At 41.3% G+C, this 22,702-nt stretch overlaps 1 protein-coding gene and 1 pseudogene across 1 annotated transcript in view; one reads left to right on the top strand and one right to left on the bottom strand.

The window, feature by feature from the left end:
- ADGRV1 (adhesion G protein-coupled receptor V1) overlaps positions 1–3,880 on the bottom strand; it is a 459,983-nt gene extending 456,103 nt beyond the window's left edge. Inside the window, exon 1 of the mRNA XM_036308704.1 lies at positions 3,762–3,880. Coding sequence (XP_036164597.1) covers positions 3,762–3,880 — 119 coding nt within the window. The remainder of the gene's footprint in view (positions 1–3,761) is intronic.
- A 16,804-nt stretch (positions 3,881–20,684) lies between these two features.
- LOC118656180 lies at positions 20,685–21,215 on the top strand (annotated as a pseudogene).
- The last annotated feature ends 1,487 nt before the right edge of the window (positions 21,216–22,702 follow it).

The following is a 22,702-nucleotide window of genomic DNA, read 5'->3' as shown; positions in this document are numbered from 1 at the left end:
TCCCTAAGACCTCGCCTCATCCAATTTACAACCCACCCAAGCTGTGTGCAGTGGCTTTTGAATATTAATGGCCTGTCCTTGCTCAGGCTAAAATCTCTCAAACAAGCTGCAGCTGGGTCAGGGTGCCCAAACCTATCAATAAAAGACCAAAGAGCTGGCACCAGCACCAGCCTGCCTTCCTTCACAGCTGGGCCTCATCTGGGCACTTCCAAACTGAATATAAAGAGGAGGAATCTGCAGATCTCTCTGTAGCTCCTACTGGGTGGCCCCGGGCAGTGGCTGACTCTGCACCTCCCTAGAGACCCAAAAGCAAGTGTACCCAGTGGCCAGTGTCAGACCAGACCAGATTACAACTCTACTCATCCATAAGCAACACACTCAAGGGCAGACTCAGTGAGAACCAAAGCTCCACTGAAGCAAGTCCTGCTCCATAGGGGCGTCTCCTGCATAGCAGCTCTACCACTGTAGTTGCAGCTGGTCCTCACAGGCAATTGGCCTGGAGGTCAATTCCTCCCAGTGACACCAACAGCAATCAAGTCTAATACAACAAGACTGTGCTCACAGCCCACAAAGGGTTGCACCTAGAGCTCCCAGCTCAGGTGACTGGGGAGGCTGAGCCACTGGGCCCTATGGAACACCTACTACACAAGGCCATTCTAACAACTCAAGACGACATAGCAGCTCTACCCAATACATAGAAACAAACACAAGGAAGCAGCCAAAATGCAAAGACAAAGAAACATGTCACAAATGAAAGAAAGCAAACTACTGGGTATAGAATTCAAAACGCAGTTATAAGTTTACTCAAGAATCTTCTAGAAACCTGAACTCTAGAGAGGGAAATATGTAAAATGAACCAGAACATCTTGTACCAGCAAAGAAGCTATCAAAGATTAATGGAGTAATGTCAATGGGATACAAGAACATGAAAGTGTTCCAACTGGCCAAAGACTAAAATCTTTGTGCATCTAAGAGAATAATGACTACAACTATGTGTAACATACTGAATATACAAATCCTAGTGTTCCTAAGAATAGATAGATAGATAGATAGATAGATAGATAAAGCTCATTGGTCTCCACTGAAAGTAACTAGGGCATCAACTCCTTACTCTGAAATTAACATTTAAATTGGAGGAATTAAATATTTATCCTGTTTATCCTGGATAAACACCTTTTCCAGGTAACCCAATTGCCTAGTTGTTAAAGGAAAAGTTCTTTCTTAAAAAATTCTAGCTAATGTGGCAAGAATGACAGAGTTAGAACAGTACCTGTTTTTAACTCCTAATAAAATAATTTTAAAATGATCATTCAGAGATGAAAGAATTAGATAAAAATCAACTCAAAATGGGTTACAGTAAACTCTCTGACATTTCGGTTAGAAATATTTTTTTCTGATATATTGCCTCAGGCAAGGGAAACAAAAGAAAACTAAACAAATGAGACTAAATCAAACTAAAAAATGTAAAGGCAACCTACTGAATTGGAGAAGATATCTGCCAATGATACATCCAATAGGGGTTAATATCCAAAGTTTATAAAGAGCTCATACAACTCAACACCAAAAACCAAACACTCCAATTAAAAAATTGGCAAAGGACCTGGATACTTGTCCAAAGAGAACATGCAGATGGCTAATAGACATATTAAAAGATGCTAAATATCACTAACCATCAGAGAAATGAAAATTAAAACCACAAAAAGATATCACCTCACACCTATCAGAATGGCTACCATCAATAAATCAACAAACAAGTGTTGATGAGGATATAGAGAAAAGAGGATAGCTCAACCAGCCCTCATGCACTGTTGGTGGAAATGCAGATTGATACAGCACTATGGCAAACAATATGGAGGTCCCTCACATAATTAAAAATGAAATTTCCTTGTGGTCCAGTGATTCCACTTCTGGGTATATATCCGAAGACACTCAACACACTAATTCAAAAGGCTATATCCACACCTAGTCAGTGCAGCATTGTTTGCAATAGCCAAGATATGGAAACAATCCAAGAACCCATCAATAGACCAGTGGATAAAAAATTTATACATATATACAATGGACTATTACTCAGACATAAAAAGAATGAAATAATAGCATTTGCCATAACATGGATAAACTTACAGAGAATTATGCTAAGTGAAATAAGTCAGACAGAGAAAGACAAATACTGTCAATTTATTTTATGAAGTACAACAGATCCTTTCAGAAAACTAGTCAAGGTTTGAAATATACAAATACATAAAGGCAATCACCTGCACAACTGAATTAGTGATATCTGACAAACTATACATTATTGAACTGGATTTGTCTTTACTTAAAGCCCAATTCTCAATCAAGTGATTTACTAAATTTCTAACAAAATAACATTTTGTTAAAGCTTCCACAATTTGTCTTAGAATAAAAAATAAATCTTCTCATTTTGATAGCTCAACCAGTCATCATTCAGATGACTCCTTATGGAAAAGGCAGAAATCATCAGAGACTTGAATTCAGTGTATCTCAGACAACATCCAATCACATTTCTGATTTTAGCATATCCTAGATAGGTCAATCATTATGCCCGCCACTACCATCCTTCCCTTTTTAGGAAAACCTATAGCCCAGGGTGAAGGAGGAGTCATTGATTGCAAATTGTTCCTTTGTTTTCTCACAATGTGGGTGCTTTAAATGTCTTAGTTAATTGGCAAAGATCTGTGCAAAGAAAGTTGGAAGTAATAAATCTGCAAGCCATACCTGAAGCATTTGCCCCATAATATGGCCCTGGGCCTAACAGAATGTATATAAGAAACAGGATATGGGCCCTAACTGGTTTGGCTCTGCAGATAGAGCGTCAGTCCACGGACTCAAGGGTCCCAGGTTCGATTCCGGTCAAGGGCATGTACCTTGGTTGCGGGCACATCCCCAGTAGGGGGTGTGCAGGAGGCAGCTGATCGATGTTTCTCTCTCATTGATGTTTCTAACTCTCTATCCCTCTCCCTTCCTCTCTGTAAAAAATCAATAAAATATATTTTTTAAAAAAAAGGAAACGGGATACATTTCTTCTAAATGCATCCTGGCTCTTTTATCCACCCTCCCTATTGCCCTGCAATATGTAACCAAGAGAACTGAAAAATCTGATTACATAAAAACTTGCATACAAATGTCCGTAACAGTCCAAAAGTAGAAACAGTCCAAATGCCCATCAACTAATGAATGGATAAACAAAATATTCATACAATATTATTCAGCTATAAAAAATAAAGTAGTGAAACATGCTACAACATGATGAACCCTGAAAACATGATATGTGAAAGAAGGCAGATGCAAAAGGCCATGTATTTATATGATTCCATTTATATGAAATGTCCAGAACATGCGCATCTGTAGAGACAAAAGTAGATTTGTTGCCATGGACATGGGGGTGGGGAGAGGGTGGGGAGTGAAGCAGATTGGTAAGTGATTTCTTTTTTTATATATAAAATTTATATATATATATATATATATATACATATACATATATATGTATATATATATTACTTCTTTTTGCAGTGATGAAAATATTCTGGAATAGACAGTGGTGACAGTTGCACAACTTTGTAAATATAATAAATACCACTGAAAAATCACTTTAAAAGATTATTCTTCTCTTTGCTAAGTGAATTATGTCTCATTTTCTTAAAAAATTAAAACCCACCCTGCACTGCTAGCCCTTTCTTTCAACAGTTCCCATCAAGTTGATTTTATGTATATCTGGGACAACTCATCTGGATCATTCTTACCTCAGCTCCTTTGATCCAAGCTTCTCCCCAGGGCCTTCTCTGTACTTCTTTCTACTTCCTCTCCTCCACCATTTTTCAAAGTCCAGATCAAGTCCCACTTTTTCCAAAACACTTTCCATCCTTAGCTGACTAGTCTGCCAGAGGTCAGGTAAGCCTTCTTTGTTTCATTCCTGCTCATCAATGCTGTTGAACTTACGTGAATAATATATAAATGATGCTAATTATAGCTGCAGATAGGGCTTTTTCTCTATATCACAGATTGGAAATATAGAAGAGAATGCAATTCTTTCATATATATAGTCTCAAAATTTTATTGCTCACTTGCAAGGCTTGTTTCTGAAATAGTTCTCTATATTAGGCCTTCTTTCAGTTAAACATTATTTGAAAAGTAAAAAAATGTATTATTTTACTTCCAAATAAATACATAAATACAACTTTGCAAAAACAGTGTTGCATTAAAAGTTGAGCTAAATTGAATTACTGCCCATGACATGGATTAAAGGATATCAGTCTAATTATCCTAACAAAAGGATGATAATAGGCAGTGTTTCCTTCAAAGGAATCTGAATATACTAGTATACATGAAGTATATGAATATTACCTAATTATCAGAATCCATAACTAAAGCTAAAAAGATTTTCTTTTCAATTAACACATAAATACAAACCCTTGATTATTTCCACAATATGCTTCAGAGCACTTGTTCATTTGTTATAACACTTTAAAAATTTCTTTTCTCTTTTACCCATATTCTCCATGGAATTCTTTCTTGCAGAAAGAAAGCAAAATCAATGTAAAAAATTAAGAGTTGCTTCTTCTTTGTTAATTTTCAGTCATCTTAATTAATTCATATATATGACTATATATATATATCTTCTGTTTATTGTGCATTCTGCATGCAGAAATAAACTATTAAGAGTACCACACAATGCTTCATTTTATTTGAAGCTATTCTGTACCTTTCACCTGCGCCACATTTCAACAATGGCTAGCAATAATTACAATCACCCACTTATTAGCCTGGCATTTCATTTTCCTTCCCCTATTGTACCCTACAGTTGAAGGCAGGGAAAACTCTCTATTGATTAGTTGTGTAAGACCAGCAACAATAACTGTGCTGGAGAGAAGGCTACTTGGAGGGGATTACATAAGAGCCAGAGCTCAACAGACTCAGACAAGAACAGCAAATTATAAATCCAAGTACTTCATTGCAAGTAACCAAATTGGCTAGTTGAAATGCTAATTGCCTTTCAGCAAAACTAAAGACAGACAGGGAACCTTGTGCTTCAAAGAATAAAATGCATTTTTACTCTACTTCTGCACTATTGTCTTGCTGAGAAACATCTGAAATCTATTCACAAAGGTAGCTCCTTCCCTAACCTTTAAAATGTGGGAAATTTATTTAGCCCCTTCCAGCACCTCCAATGTGCTGATGTGCCAAGATGTGAACAGATGGTTGGACTTAAGCCCTGTTAAGCCCCTAATAAAGTAAAGCATGAAAGAATTCTATGCTCAAATACATAGTGCAAATTAAGAAAATGTGCCTAGGGAAAAGGAATTTTGAATAGCAAATTTATAAAATTAAAATAATCAAATAATACATGCATATTTTCAATGTAATTCCATCCGAATGCACATGGAACAGCTATCATTGTCTCTCTCAAAAAGATCCCCAACCTCCCTTTATACCCAATAATTTTGTATTAGTTCAAAACTCATTTGGTAACAACTATTCCAGCACCCAGTTTCCCCATTTATATGAAAGAGTGTCTATTCTGTGTTATTAGAATCATGAATAAATGAATGAGAAATGCCCTATCGGCATCCTGCTCTCATTCTGAGGTACAGCCAGACTTATGCCTGACTGCACCAGAAAGGGTCCCATGACCACCTGCCCAGAAGCTGGGAGAGGGACCCGGTCTGGTACATTTCAAAGCGTATAGGGTGTCACAGTGGAATCAGAAAACACAGTCTTTGTCCTACCACAACCACCAGTGTCCCAGCTCCACCCTTCCCCTCCTCTGCCACACCTCAACCAGGGCAACAGAACACAGGTGCTGTGGCTTCCTCTGTGGCCTCACATCCTGGCATATTGGGGATCCCCCTATACATGTGAAGATGCTCCCTGACCCCCAATCCTGCCTTGAGAAGGGAAAAAAATAAACATGCATCCATTTCCATGGGGAAATCAACTTTCTACACTACTTCATTCTGCCTGAGATAGAAAGAGTCCAGTTTATTAGGAGTATGTTTATCTTCATTTCTCAATAAATATCTTTATTTATATGAAGTTTGAGCTGCCTGAAAGTGATAGAATACTAAAATTAAATAGAGCTTTAAACTGTAAATGGTTTCAATAACTCTCACTCTGATTCAGCAGGAGATAAGGGAAGAAAGATGAGAAGTGGATGTTTACCAAAACCTAGTGAAGTTCCTGGTGATTTTTCTCTTTTTCTACACTGTTTGAATTTCCTACCGGGCTTTATATTCTTTTAACAACCAGAAAAAAAGTTATTTCCAAGTCAGAGAGACAGAGATGAATACTCAACTGGGTGTAATACTTAACTGTGTGCTTTTTCCCACAAAATGAGAGAAGTGCCCATCCGAATCTCTCCATGGTAACACACTACATTTTATATTCAAATTAAACACTCATCATCTAAGGAGCTCAATATGCTTTATAAGAACCTGGAAATTGTCTAGATTCATTATTCTACATGAGATAAAAGTGGTGATGACACAATGCTTCCACTGTATAGATTTTGGACCCAGTGCATAAAATAATGACTTATCACAGGTAAGAAGGTGACAAAACCATTTATTCAATATATTAACCACTTTGCTAAACTCTAGAAATATACAATACAGTCACTGTCCTCAAAGATTTTGTATCTTAATCGGGGCAACATTGAAATTTTCAATAACAGTAGGACAGCAATATAAAAAAGGGCAGGAGGCAGTATTTGGTTGAGTGGCAATAAATCAAACATCTAATGACCAAGTTAACCTGCTAACATACTTTTCACATATTAGTTTATGGGAAGGTACACATAACTAAAATCATAACTGGAAAAATAGAATATGTGACTTTAAGTCTCAAATTTTTAAGGTTTCAGTTTCCCCAGATATAAAACAAAGGGGTAGGTCTAGTTTGCTCAAAGTCTCCTCCAGGGCTTAAGGATTTCGATATTGTGTTCACAGCCTATAATTTCTGAACAGTAAAAGATCGCAGACTTAATCAAAGGCAAAATGTGTTTCTTGGTGGGTCCTTCCAGTTTCTTCACCTACAAATCAGGATAATAGCATTTGATCATTAAATATAAAGTTAGTCTATTCAAAAGGCCCAGGAGAATTCCTGACATGGAGTAGAGTCCCAGGGCTCCTCAAACTTTTTAAACAGGGGGCCAGTTCACTGCCCCTCAGACCGTTGGAGGGCCGGACTATAGTTTAAAAAAAAACTATGAACAAATTCCTACACACACTGCACATATCTTATTTTGAAGTAAAAAAACAAATGTTTTCGGCGGGCCGCATGTGGCCCGCAGGCCGTAGTTTGAGGACCCCTGGAGTAGACAGTCAATAAACGATGCATACTATTATCATTTATCATGGGAATATGGTCAGAAGGGTTTAGTCACAGCTAGTTCTGCTGTGACCACTCTCTTTTTTTGGGTGTAGGTGGGGCAAGGATACCGCCAAGTAGGAAGCGTCTGAAATACTTTTGCTTAACATTAGCCTCTGCCTTTCATGTTATTTGTAATCATTCTTCTTATTACCATAAAAACACTTGAGTTCCAAATATATCTCATGTTATCATTTTCTGACAATGAATACAGTTGGCATTCAATATCTGATCAATATATGTACAGCATAACAATACAATTGTTATGAAAATATGGTAAATGTTGATTGATACATCATTTCTATATCTGATGATATCAAGACTCAGTGTTGTTATATAATTGACCTCCATCCCATTATGGTCTTACATTTCAGTCATTTCTTAGCTGGTGTTTACAGGTGGTTTCAGCTGTTAATCGTAACATTCGGTATAGTGTAGATGCTCAGAGCACTGGGAAGTGGGGGGAAGTGGGGGGGGGGGGACCCATGACCCAGCCCTTACTAACTGGGGAACTTAGGACAAGGAGCTTAAACTTTCCATGCTTCAGAGTCATTATTTGTAAATTAGATAATGCCATTTAATGTATGGTGGTGCTGTTGAGTGTTAAATAAAATGATCTATGTAAAGAGCTTCTCAGAACCGTTACATAGCAGACATTCAATACAGGATGATTGCTGATATCATTCATCATGGAAATAACATGGAGACAGGGTTCAGTCATACTTTCTCTTAGTGAACTCATTTTGGTTACTTTTAAAAAGTTATAATCATGAGACATATCATTTCTGGCTGAAATAAGTCTTTTCGATCACCTAGTCTAATCCCTTTACTTTATAAATGAAGAAACTAAAGACCAGAGGATGGGTGTGTGTCCAAAGTCACTGTAAGTTAATGGCAGATCTATACATTTAATATGTTTTATTACAACACAGTTCAGAGTGTATTTGGCACCCCCTGTAGCCTAAGAAATCACCCCAAAATAAATTGCTTTTATTTTACTTGCCTTTTCTTATCTTCTTTTTTTTGTTGTTTTTTTTTTGGTTCTATCTGACTCTTTTGATAAATGACACACAAAGGGAAGGAAACAACTCTTAAGTTATTTAAGATTATAACTTCAGCAAGAATTTCTAAACAGTGCTGTATTAGTTAAGGCAATTTTTTTAGCTTTCTCCTAATTGTACTCTTAAAATGAACTCTTAAAATTATTTTCTAAACGAGTGTGCAGCTTAAAAATAAATTCATTACACATTTTTTTAAGGTTGTGGATTTTGTAAATGTAAAAAGTTCGTTTAAAACATAAGTTTCACGAAATAAGCTAATATCGTGCCTTAACATCGTTTTTATCCCCGAATGAACACTGCCACAATTGCTGTTTTCGTTTTTTGTTTTTTGTGGGGGGTTTTTTTTTGGGGGGGGGGGACTATTTTAAAATGGTTTAAAACATTAAAATGTGTATGCTTTAAATACATATATCTAATTTCCAGAATAATTCCACGCCCCCTGAAATCAGTATATTTCATTGAAAGTACTTGGACGCAGCAGTTATTTTGGAACATAGTTTATCTCAACCCTCCCATTATTATTACCTATGGCGCGCCGCTTGGGGTCGGTTATTTTCCAAACGAATCTTTAAAATTAAAGCTGGGATTCGGTTTCAAACAGGCAGAAAGAGGAGAAAGGAAACTTTTCCCTCCGCTCATTCACTTCTCATCTTCTTTGAGATCAAGCATCTTTGGAAGGGGCGCCTGGCAGGCACGCCACGCTTCCCGCACAGCCGCAGCCCAGCGCGCCCAGGACGCATTCGCCTCCCACCTCCAGCAACAGGTGCGGAGCAGCGACCCCGCGCCGCTACCAACGCTGCGGTGCCCGGGCACCGGGATGCTCGGATGCTCGCAGCACCTTCCCTTCCGTCAAAGCCTACCTGGCCCCGGAGACACCGACATCCGCGCGCCCTGCGCCCTGCTGTCCCCGCTGGTCCTTCCCTCGCACACTCTAGCTCTCGCTCTCGCCTGCGTCCACACGTAGCGCCGGGGTTGCTTATTCTTTCTCCTGGTATCAGGTCCTCCCCCTTATCTTACCCCCAACCCCCGCCCTCCTCCATGCTCTGTCTGCCCCAATAGGACCAGAGGCTCCCCGGGCTGCGCTCACCTGACCAGCGGAGCGGGGGTGGCCGCCCAAGGCAGTGCATCTCCATCTGCGCAGCGGGCAGCCAGGTCCGTGCTCCGATATCGGGAACACCCTGCCTTGACCATGTCTAATGGACTCTTCCAGCAGCTAGGCGCCGAGGCTGACCTGCGAGCGCACAGTGATGCCTACCCTCTGTCTGTGCATCCTGGCGGGCTGCGCAGGGAGCAATGCACGCTTTCCAGACCTGGCTTTGACTAAACTTTCTAGACTAACCCCTTAGGCACAAGAACCACCTCACCTAGACAGCGGGGCATTCCACCCCTAAGCAATTCCCGATTTTCTTTCTGGGGGAAAAAACACATCTACTGAGTCTTTTTTGTTCCTAAGCACATTTCGTTGACTGAAGTATCCCTGAACTGTTCACCCCATTAGAATTTGCACATAAATTGATGAAGTAGGAGAAGTGAGGAACCTACTCGTACATACGCTTATCTGGTAAATATCTGTCTCCTCATTTATAAAATAGGATTGTTATTTTATTCCCAACTTTTCTCTCCATGAAAAGCCAACTTACTGACTTTCAACAAGGGAATTATCTTTCTTTTAAAAATATACATATTTTTATTGATTTCGAGAAAAGGAAAGGGAGAAAGATAGAAACATCAATGATGAGAGAAAATCATTGATCAGCTGCCTCCTGCACACACACCCCTGGGGATCACGCCCACAACCTGGGCATGTGCCCTGACTGGGAATGGGAGGCTCAACCACTGAGTGAGCACACACGCTAGCCAGGCATAATTATGTATTTAAATGCATTTTCCCATTAAATATTTAACATAATTTCTTTTCATTGCCATAATGGGATTGTACCTCTCTTTAATATCTGGATATTTTTATATGATAAAGAAAAGAATACACATGTAGCCCTGACTGGTTTGGCTCAGTGCATAGAGCATTGGCCTGTGGACTGAAAGGTCCCGGGTTCGATTCCAGTCAAGGGCATGTACCTTGGTTGCGGGCAGATCCCCAGTAGGGGGTGTGCAGGAGTCAACTGATCGATGTTTCTCTCTCATCAATTTTTCTAGTTCTCTATCCCTCTCCCTTCCTCTCTGTAAAAAATCAATAAAAAATATTTTTAAAAATAAAAGAATACACATGTAATGGCTAAATAGCTCCATGAAATGAATATTAAGATCAAGTAATAGCCAAGTGGATTATTGCTTTCTATCAAATAATCTCACCTTCTTACAAATCTAAATATACACACTAGTAGTATTTGGTTACACATATTCTATTTTTCTTATGGCCATATGCAATATTTTATTACATTACTAGAGGCCTGGTGCATGAAATGTGTGCTCGGGTAGGGTCCCTAGGTCTGGCCTGCAATCGAGGCAGATCTTACCTGGCTGCCAGCTGCCAGCAGCCAGCCCCCCTCCCTGCTGCCAACATCGATCGCCCTCTGTGTGTGGGGCAACTGGCAGGTCAATCAGGGCTCCGCTTGCTAGCACCCGCCTTGGCCTGGCGCCGCCCGCATCCACCGCCACCCACCCCAGTTCCCCAAGCCCCATTGGGCGATCAGAGCCTGAGGGCTGAGGGCAGCCCCTGCATTGAGCGTCTGCCCCCTGGTGGTCAGTGCACATCATAGCAACCGGTCATTCTGCCATCTAGTCGATTTGCATATTACACTTTTATATATAGACTAGAGGCCTGGTGCACAAAATTTTGTGCACTCTGGGGGGAGGGGGGTCCCTCAGCCCGGCCTGTGCCCTCTCGCAGTCTGGGACCCCTTGGGAGATAACGACCTGCTGGCTTAGGCCTGCTCCTGGGTGGCAGAGGGCAGGCCCAATCCCTAGGTGCAGCCCCTGGTCGGGCTCAGAGCAGGGCCGATTGGGGAGTTGGGGCGCCGCCCCCTGTCATGCACAGAGCAGGGAGGATCAGGAGGTTGCGATGCCACCTTCAGTCACGCTCAGGGTAGGGCCAATTGGGGGGTTGGGGCACAGCCCCCGTCACACTCAAGGCAGGTCGATGGGGAGGTTGCGGCGCCACCCCCTGTCACGCACAGAGCAGGGCCGATCAGGGGGTTGGAGCGCTGCCCCCTGTCACGCAAAGAGCAGGGCCCATCAGGGGGGTTGGGGCTCCGTACCCTGTCATGCACAGAGCAAGGCCGATCAGGGGGTTGGGGAGCTCCTCCCTGTCACGCACAGAGCAGGGCCGATCAGGGGGTTGGGGTGCCGCCCTCTATCACCCACAGAGCAGGGCCGATCAGGGAGTTGGGGCGCCACCACTGTCACACTCAGGACAGGGCCGATGGGGAGGTTATGGCTCTACCCCGTCACACACAGAGCAGGGCCGATCAGGGGGTTGGGGCTCCGCACCCTGTCACACACAGAGCCGCAGGGCGATCAGGGGGTTGGGGAGCTCCCCCCTATCAGGCACAGAGCAGGGCTGATCAGGGTGTTTGGGCGCCTTCCCCGTCACAAACAGAGCAGGGCAGATAGGGAGGTTGTGGCCCCGCCCCCTGTCACACACAGAGCCACAGGGCGATCAGGGGGTTTGGGCGCTGCCCCCGTCACACTGATCCCGGTGCCGGGAGGCATATTACCCTTTTACTATATAGGATAGAGACCTGGTGCATGGGTGGGGGCCGGCTGGTTTGCCCTGAAGGGTGTCCTGGATCAGGGTGGGAGTCCCCACTGGGGTGCCTTGCCAGCCTGGGTGAGGGGATGATGGCTGTTTGCAGCTGGTCACAACCCCTTCAGGGTGGGGGTCCCCACTGGGGTGCCTGGCCAGTCTGGGTGAGCGGCTGAGGGCTGTTTTCAGGCTGGCGGGTGACTGAAGCTCCCAACTGCTCCTGTTTTTCTTTTTTCTTTTTTTAATTCTGGGCCAGCTTTAGCTTTGCGGCTTGGCTCCAGCTCTTAGGTCTCCGCTGCTGAAAGCAGGTTTCTGGCCTTTGTTTACCTTCTGTATTTGAAACAATGTTGCAATCCTGCTGGCTGAAGCCCGGCGGACTAAAGCAGGTTTCTGGGGTTTTGTTTAGCTTCTATATTTGTAACACAGTTGCTTAGAGTTGCAGCTCAGAGGCCGGCAGCGGCAGGCAGGGAATGTTGGAGTCCTCCGTCACTGAAGCAAGCAAGCCTTATGTTCGCTTTAAGCTGCCTGGCTGCCGGCCACCATCTTGGCTGGCAGTTAATTTGCATATTGCCCTGATTAGCCAATGGGAACGGTAGCAGTCGTACGCTAATTACCATGTTTCTGTTTTATTAGATAGGATAGATAGATAGATACATTAGCAAAGAATGATTTAAGTACAATTTTATGTCCTGTGAAAAATATTTTAAATCTTTATCTTCCCAAGTTAAAAATATTTTTCCTCAAGAAATCTATTTACAAAAACAAAAATTGCTGAGACTATTTTTAGATTAATAATTGTTTCTCTTCCTTAACAAGAAAGATGTCTTAGAGCATTTTCTCACAGTTTAAAAGGAATTTACCCATGAATCAAATACAAATATATATTGAATTTTTAATCTTTTAGGAACAGCTAATTAAGATTTTTTTTCCCTAGTTGCCTCTGACTTAGGTGCACTGTGTGTGGTACTTCCCATGGTTTTGCATTTTGCTTTAATGGCAGGGGGAGGAAACCAGCAAAGCTCAGAAACCACACTGCATATCAAAATATCACCATGGCAGCATTTGTCCACTTGTCAGAGTCCTTTTGAAATGGCTCAGCCATTCATTTTGTTGAATCAATATTGAAGCTTTCAAGATTTATTACTTGAGGTTTGGGAGCAGGTGAAGCAAACAAACCCTTCATTCCTAACCTTAAGTTGTAGTTGGGCCAAGATTATGATTTCTGTCTAGCCTTTATTTATAGAATAGACTATAAGGTTTCCACTCCTTGCATAATTATCTTGTAATAAGCTTGCATTTACATGCCTGCTAATACAGTGAGAAAGAATTTAAAGTTTTAGAAAACATCCCATGGGTTATGGTAAACTTACCAAATGTTAAATTCAAATAGCGGATTTCCTGGGAGATGTGGAGGAGGGAGCAAAGAGGAGAGATGTAAAGCTTTTGATATAAAATCTTGAAATCTTTGATATAAGGTTCTTTAAATTCCATTTATATGTATCCCATCTTGAAACAAAGTTAGTAAGAAGCAGAATAAGCATGCTGTCTATTAAATCTTTCTCTTTAATAATGTCCAATTATTAATACTTTCTCCTCTCAACAACTATAAAAGTGACCTTTCTATTTTAAAATACTGTGATTTCTTCAAAGACTTTCTAATAATCATATACATTCCTAGTGGACTGGGTCACAAAATGAATCTGACATCTTAACCCAAGCACTCACTGCAGGTATTTTCAGTTATCGCTGAGCTAAACTCGGTGCAGAGTTCAGTACTGTTCGAAGATGAAATTATGAGAAATTTTCCTACGCACAGATCTGCCTGACAAAATCCCAAAGTGTCCCTGAAACTTCATTGACATATTGGGCCAGGCTACAGTGAGAGAGGGCACACTTCTCTTCAGTGTTGCTCCTCAGCACTCTTCCGAGGCCTGAGGAGTCTCCCACTTGGCACCCCATGGCCTGCACCACAGGATGCAATGCAGTTATCCTCAATGGGGTGAATCTACCCCAGATAGCATGATAAAGTCATCTGAGCTGGGTTATAGGATCTGCTGTCCCAGAAGCTCCAAACTCTACCAAGGACTTCTCCCATCTGAGGTAATGCTTATTTTACCCATGGCTGCAAGCAAACAAAGCCCCCACTGTCTTATTCCCCATATGGGTGGGAAAATCAACCCAGTTGAAGAAATATTTGTCTGATGATGTTTGAGAATGATGCAGGACATTGCAAAGTTTATATATGTGTGGGTGCCTGGTCCACTTAATACAGACATCCCTGCCAGCAGCTTTAGACTTAAGATGGAAGTGCTCTATCTTTCCAATGTCCAGCCAGCTTTCCTAACTTAAACAACTTCAAATAGCCATAAGAATTTCAAATCATACTGAAAGGCATATAGAGTACTCGCTTAAGGTGATGAAAATTTATGGAAGTAGATAACAGTGATGGTTGCACAACATTGTGAATGTAAGTATTGCCACCAAACTGTACACTTAGAAAGTAGTTCATAGTTGCGGCTCAATCCCCAGTAGGGGGGCGTGCAAGCGGCAGCCGATCAATGATTCTCATCATTGATGTTTCTGTCTCTCTCTGCCTCTCCTTTCCTCTCTGAAATCAATAAAAATATATTTTTTTAAAATAGTTAATTAAAATGGCAAATTTTATGTTATGTTTATTTTACCACAGTTTTTAAAATCAATAATGTTATATATGAAAAACCATTACACATTTTAAATGGGTGACTTGTATGGTATATGAAGTGGTTTTCAAGGAAGTGGTTTAAAAAAAAGGGGGGCGGGGTGGGGAAGAGTACGCTGAAGAAAACTTCAATGCTCTGTCCACAGCTTGTATATAAGTCAGGTCATATCAGAAAACTTACACTGGAATTGTCTCATTTTTCAGAAAAATCAAAATTCTTTTGAGTTTTCTTTTTTGTAGGGTTCTGAGAAAGTAATAAGGTGGGTTGTTTTTTTAAAGATTTTGTTTGAAAGGGTACCAGACAAATACAGCTTCAGCATTGTATTAAAGCAATCCCACATAGAATATTCCCAGACAAAATGGAGTTCTCTATTAGTCCTTAGTTTTTCTCTTTTCTTTTCTTTTTCTAAAAGCACGGAAGTGAACGGTGAATATTTCCTACAAGAAATGCTGAGCTGGTTAATTTCCGATAATTATAAAATCACGGGTGGTCACTAGTTCAAAGAAAAGCTTTCCCAAATAAAACCCAAGTATGAGCAGAGACTTTAACTGTGTCCCTTTATCCACTGCCAAAATGTAGTATCAATAGAACAGAATGTGAAAGCTGCAGCTTTGATATGAAAGGTACTGAAAGTATTCATCTTTTGGTAGTTGTTCTGCCACCATATGGAATCAAATAAAAGGAAAGAGAATTATGCAGCATCAACTTGAATTATGCAATTGCAGAAAGGGAAAGGCAAATCATTACCAGATGCATCTCTGCATACATTTTATTATAATTTTTTTTCTTTGCTATCACCAGGCACCCAATGCACTCTACTGGCAGGGTGAAGTTATTGAAAATAATACAAAAGAAAATTTTAAAGTAACATTATCATTCATTTACAACAGAGAAACACTATTAGAACATTTAGTGTTATTAGAATATTTAAAACATCAATATTAGCCTGAACCACATGAAATTGATATTTTTTGTGAAAATAATCAAACATGGGCAAAATGGTTGAATAACAGCAAGTTCATGTGTTTCAACCTAATACCTAATTTTCCTCCTAATTTAAAACTGTAGTCTGTTCTGTTCTTTATTATCACCATTCAGTAGAATAAAAGACATTTATTTAATTTTTATGTAATTTTTTTTCAATCCTCACCTGAGGGTATTTTTCCATTGATTTTTTAGAGAGAGCGGAAGAGAGAGGGAAAGACAAAGAGGTATATCAATATGAGAGAAACACATTGATTGGTTGCCTCCTGCACACCCCCAGCCAGAGCCGGGGCCTGGGAAGGAGCCTGAAACCGAGGTATGTGCCTTTGACCGGAACTGAACCCAGGACCCTTTGGTCCACAGGCCAACACTCTATCCACTGAAACAAATCGGCTAGGGCAGTGGTGGGCAAACTCATTAGTCAACAGAGCCAAATAACAGTACAACGACTGAAATTTCTTTTGAGAGCCAAATTTTTTAAACTTAAACTATATAGGTAGGTACATGGTTATTAACTTAATTAGGGTACTCCTAAGGCTTAGGAAGAGCCACACTCAAGGGACCAAAGAGCCGCATGTGGCTCACGAGCTGCAGTTTGCCAACCACAGGCTAGAGCAATTTTTATGTAATTTTTTAAAAATTTTAAGTTATTTAACTTTTTAGCTCTTTATGCAAAATGATTCCATAAATACATGACTCAATTAATGTTCCTTTTCTCTCCTTCAATTAAGAAATAATTTTTTTCAGTTGGATATACCAAAATCTCCCACTTGTTAGTATATTTGGGCCTGCGCTCAGCTGATCATGAAGCACTTCAAGGGACACCTTCTCTATTGGAAGTGAAGGAAGACACTCTTCCCAGACCAGCTCTCCTCTTATATCCTTTCTACAAAATGATGATGGATGCTAAGTAGCAGGCTTCTTCTCACTTCTACCTTGAGAGACCCAGAGGCAGGTACCTTGGGTCTGTTGAGGGATTGGAGGTTCTGAGTGTGAGGTCTATGGCTCCTGGAGTGGGACTGAGCAAAGCTTGATCCTAATGGGACTAGAGGGCAAAGGCAAATCCTACTGGGGATGATCATGCTCCTACCAACCAAAAAAACCACATCTTTCTAAGGTCTAGAGCAGTGGTTCTCACCCTTGGCTGCACATTAGAATCACCTGGGAATCTTTTTAAAATCCTGATTTCTAGGTCTCATCCTCCAGAAATTCTGTTTCTTTGTTATGGGGTGGGGCCACAACATTAGTAACAAAGAAACAGAATTTCCGGAGGATGAGGCCCAGAAATCAGGATTTTAAAAAGATTCCCAGGTGATTCTAATGTGCAGCCAAGGTTGAGAACCACTGGTCTAGAGAGAAAGAATAGTGCTGGAAATAGAAGATAAAGCCAAAGGTTAAAAGCTGGATCATCTAGGAACAGTGTTGAAAGGAGAAGAGAGGGACAGAATGGGACTGAGTTGGAAGAAATAAAAGACCTTTGATGTGGAGTGCTGCCTGTACAACCTAGTTTAACGGTGTAGCCGTAGGGGTGGGATAGGGAGAACAGAATCAACATCCAAACAAGTGCTTGGACTGTGCTCAGACAACTGCAGTTGGCTCCCTCTGTAGGGATAGAATTTGGGTGGCATTACTGAAAAAATTTCATGCTGTCAGTGATAATCTACACCATCCAACAACTGGAAGAGTTCTGTTTGCAGTTAACACAAAGGCTACACAGCACACAATTCTGGACATTTTCCCAGGAGAATAACCATTAAACAACTGTTCCTAAATCAGAGTCAAAGGTCGGAGGCAGTCTGGAAGTGACTGAGAAAGTTCTTTTCCAGAGTTTAGTATGAGACTAATATGAGGAGGAAATTTTGGAAAGGAGCTCAATACATCAGTAACCAGTTCACTGAATTCAGTTTACTGATTAAAACCTGTACTGTTAACCATTCTTTTCTGTCCCCAGGATGAAATCTTGGATGGATCCCATGTTTCACATTCATTTGTAATTATTAGCAAATAGTCTCATTTTCAGATAATACAATGCAAAGCTTCATTTCCCATTTATGCTTTGAGAGTTAGTTCTGTGCTTGCTTGAGCCTGATCCAGGTTATAAAGCCTAAAGTGGGGAAGGAATGTGTGGTCAATCTTATTCTTGATTTGTCCCAATTCTTATACTTCTCCCTTTTCATTATGCTCTTTTATGGCTCCTTCAGAGTTGGAAAGCAGGGAAATAGATATGTCGAGGAAAATGAAGATTATTTCCGAATTGAGTTCTTAATACTGTCATCTGTGGGGATACCTGACACAGGCTCTGTTTTTCTGGGCGGGCCACTTGCCATTAGCCTTGCATTCCCTACCTCCGGCGGTCCATTACAGATCCTTTTCAGTCCACCGCAGGAATGAAGGGGTCACTTCCTTCCTCTAGATATGTCTTTGGGGTGTGGTATCTTTAGACAATTAAGACCCTTTGGTCATACCCATAGCTGGTCTTCAGAACACCACACCTTTCCCTTGCCATTACTCTGAGTGCAGGGCAGAGTTAGACTCACTTTCCAATTGTTTCTGGATGCGTCAGGTACCAGTCCCTTTGTCCCTCAAAGTCCATGTCAGGTTCTCCAAGTGATTCTGACTCAACACCAGTTTTGCCTATGGGTGGTGGAAGTGGAATGCCTGGCTCTTGTCAGCTCCAGAGAAGGAATTTAGACAGCAGTGTGGAAACAAAGTAAGCAAATTTATTAAGGAAGCAAAGCAGGTGGGTTTATTAAGAATACATTTGGGACCCTAGCCAGTTTGGCTCAGTGGATAGAGCATTGGCCTGCGGACTGAAGGGTCCCGGGTTTGATTATGGTCAAGGGTGCATGCCCCGGTTGTGGGCTCGATTCCCAGTAGGGAGTGTGCAGGAGGCAGCCAGTCAATGATTCTCTCTCATCATTGATGTTTCTTTCTCTTCCCCTCTCCTTCCTCTCTGAAATCAATAAAAAAACATTAAAAAAATAATAATACACTTGGCCTAAAGCATAAGCATGCAACTCAGCTAGTCTGAGTGCCCCACCTGGTGGAGATTCAAGAGTTTTATACTCCCCTTACCTCCCATATGTTTCAAGGTTCCCCTCTCCGATAGGATAGATTTCAAAGTCCCCCTTTTCATTGTTATGACTTTTCCCAGAATTTGTGAGAACATCTCCTGATTTTATCTTGGCAATTACCAAGACTGCTTGACTTATTTGTTCAGTGGGTGAGATAAACTCCCCTTTTTTTCTTTTTTTAAAAAAATACATTTTTTATTGATTTTTTACAGAGAGGAAGGGAGAAGGATAGAGAGTTAGGAACATCGATGAGAGAGAAACATCGATCAGCTGCCTCTTGCACACCTCCTACTGGGGATGTGCCTGCAACCAAGGTACATGCCCTTGACCGGAATCAAACCTGGGACCCTCCAGTCAGCAGGCTGACGCTCTATCCACTGAGCCAAACCAGTTAGGGCTCCCCCCTTTTTTTTTCTTTCCCTTCCCCTCTTCCTGCCCTAAAAGCTATCTTTCCTACCTAAAATCCCCCAAATGCTTTTGGGGTTTTGTTTTTTGTCCCCCAGACTTTATCTGTCCTTGGGATTAGCTGGCACAAGTGGTATTAATTGGGTCTTTGTTCTCTATTTTCCCAGGGCAGGGTGATTTAAGCTATGTATTCTCTGGTTAGGGAGGAAAGGTATAAACCATTTGCTCTCAAGTGTCTTTGGTTGGGGAAGATATAAGGACTTGCGATTCACAAGCTGGCTACAAGCTGTGCAAACTGTTTGGCTTTGTTTTATTTTCTTTTTTCATTTTCCTCATTCCACTTGCCCAGGAATTTTCCTAGCTTCTTCCTATCCTGCCATGGTACTGTGACAGCTCTCTCCAAAGGAATTCTCACTATGAGCGTCAAGACCAATCTCCTGGCCTCCACTTATATACCCTGAAGGTAGGTGATGACTTAAGAATCGCAAAATCAGTTTCTTCACAAAGTAGTTTCTAAAACTACCTGCATTTAGAACTATGCTCTACTGTTTACTCCTATATGTCCCTAGACAAAATACTTAATATTTTAGTGTCCTTATTTACAAAGTACTGAAATCTTAAGAAATAAAACAATAGCTATAGCATAGGTTGTTTTAAAATTAAATGCATTAAGTACTTAGAAGAGTGCCTGATCACGAATAATAAAGCAAACTCACATCATGTGCCTTCTGATAAGATGTGCTGTGAAGTATCTAACATCATTAATGTGGGATTCTTGGTAAAAAAAATATTTAATCGGAATCTAATCATGAAAAAATAATCAAACAAATCCAAGTTGAGGTGCATTCAGCACAACTGCAGTCTAGATTTTTCAAAAATATCAAAATAACGTAAGAGCAACATTTTAGGTGGGGGAGGGGAGCTGTGGAATTCTTTTGGACTGGATTAAGACACTAGAGAGGCATGGCAACTAAATGCATTGCATAAACCTTGATTAAATCCTGGATCTCATTTTAAAATAAAGAGAGAGAGAGAGAGAGACAGAGAGAGAGAGAGATAAACGATAAAATCAGGGCAACCTTGGATATTTAGCTATTAACTGAATATTAGAAAATAAAATTGTATCAGTATTCTATTTCTTAATAGTTATGTTGTGGTTGTGTAAAAGAATGCCTTTGGGCAGTGCCCTCAGCGGTCCTGGATCTGTCTCTTGCTTCAACAGTGTTTGGACGGGAAAGACACAAAGATGCCCCTTCTCCCAACCTCCGGCCACTCTCCTCCATTTTATCCAGTCACCACCTTCAGAACCAGCTCTGGGATCAGCCAACACACAGGTGTTTGTTTTCCTACCTTAACTCCTTATTGCCGAACAACCATGAGCTCCCAAATTCGTCAGAATCATTCCACCGAGGTGGAGGCTGCGGTCAACCCCCTGGCAACCAGGCATCTGCGGGCCTCCCACACCTACCTCTCTCTGGGCTTCTATTTCCACCCTGACGATGTGGCTCTCGAGGGTGTGAGCCACTTCCGCGAGTTGGCGAGTTGGCGGAGAAGAAGCGAGAGGGCGTCGAGCTTCTCTTAAAGTTGCAAAACCAGCGCGGTGGCCACATTCCCTTCCAGGGCGTGCGGAAGCCTCCCCAAGATGAGTGGGCCAAACTCAGGACGCCATGGAAGCCGCCCTGGCCTTGGAGAGGAACCCGAACCAGGCCCTTGTAGAGCTGCAGGCCCTGGGTTCTACCTGCACAAACCCTCGTCTCTGTGACTTCCTGGAGAACCACTTCCGGGATGAGAGGGTGAAACTCATCAAGAAGATGGGTGACACCTGACTCACCTCCGCAGGCTGGCAAGCCCCCAGGCTGGGCTGAGCGAGTATCTCTTCGAAAGGCTCACCCTCAAGCAGGACTAGGAGCCTGTGGAGCCCAGAGGCCTTTGAGGGGGCCTTCTGAATTCCCCTGGTGTCTGGCTTTTACCTGAGCCTTTTCCCTAAATTACTATCCATTCTTTTAACCGCACTGAGGCCCTCTCCCATGCATTGGACCAAATAAAACAATAAAGCTTTTTGGGGAAAAAAAAAGTCTTTGTCCTTTGGAGACATATTGAGGTATTTAGGGGTAAAGTGTCATGATGCCAGTAACTTATTTTCAAATTGTTCCTCAAAAATAATAATTTAGTGCCACAATACATAATAAATCTCTTAGAACAGTATTTGGCACATAATAAGTGTAGATTATTTATTATTAGTACAGATACTTAGACAACAGAAAAAATCACATAATATTACTCATTTGTTAAATTGAATGCACTGAATCATGATTTCCTAATTCCCTCTTCACCCATCACCCACCTTTTCCAGCTCCCAACACCCATCTTTCATTAACTTCTCCACTCCTCCCTCTAGACCACTAATATAGTTCCTAACCTAATTTACATTTTGGTAGCTAATATGATCAGAAGATGTTTTTCTAAATATGCTTTAATCTCTAACATTTAGATTCACAGCTGACATATTATAAAATCTTTGTACCATCAAACTCATACAATAACATGGCTTAGATAATTTTAAGGCTACACTTTATGGAATAGCTTTGTGGATCTCAACCGTTTTAGAGTCAGGATTCTTTCATTCTCTTAAAGATTGAAGACTCAAGCTTTTGATTACTTATAGCTATCAATATTTATAATATTAAAAATTAAAAACAAATAACAATTTAAGATGTGTATTTATTAATTCAGTTAAAAATAAACCCATTTCATGTTAATGTAAATAATATATTTATGAAAAATATATGTCCTCAAACATAAATCTCTTCTTAATGTCTGGCTTAATAAAAGACATCTGTTTTCTTTTTTAAATAATTGTAGTAACATACACATGACATATAATGTACCATTTTAACCATTTTAAAGTGTACAGTTCAGTGGCATTTAGTACATTCACAACCATCACCACTATTTTCAGAACATTTTCAGCACCCCAATAGGAAAACCTGTACCCATTCTTCATATTTTCTGATTTTCTTCAGTCAAAACAGTATATAGCAACAGATTAAATGTATAGCAGTGTCATTAGAGCTAATAAATGCTTTTAGCAAAATTGCATATTACATGGTCAACACATAAAAATCACTGGTATTTCTGTATGAAAGGGCGAGTTGTCGCAGGGCCTGACCACGCTGCTGGCGGCCTCGGGCACCGACTCCCCAGCCCACGGCGGGAGCCCGGCGCAGGCTGCCACCTGCCCGCCGCCCCCGGACCGGACCCACGCGGCAGCAGCGGCGGCGGGGTGGGGCGCGTGCCCTCACCCGAGGAGATAGAGGAGGAAACGATCGCCAGCGCCCCCCGGGAACGAGATGGAGGATGTGGACTTCCTGTCTGGGCTGGAACTGGTTGATC

The sequence above is a fragment of the Myotis myotis genome, unplaced genomic scaffold, assembly GCF_014108235.1.
Source record: "Myotis myotis isolate mMyoMyo1 unplaced genomic scaffold, mMyoMyo1.p scaffold_m19_p_5, whole genome shotgun sequence".
NCBI classification, from domain to species: domain Eukaryota; kingdom Metazoa; phylum Chordata; class Mammalia; order Chiroptera; family Vespertilionidae; genus Myotis; species Myotis myotis.
This window is presented reverse-complemented; position numbering and strand designations above follow the sequence as displayed.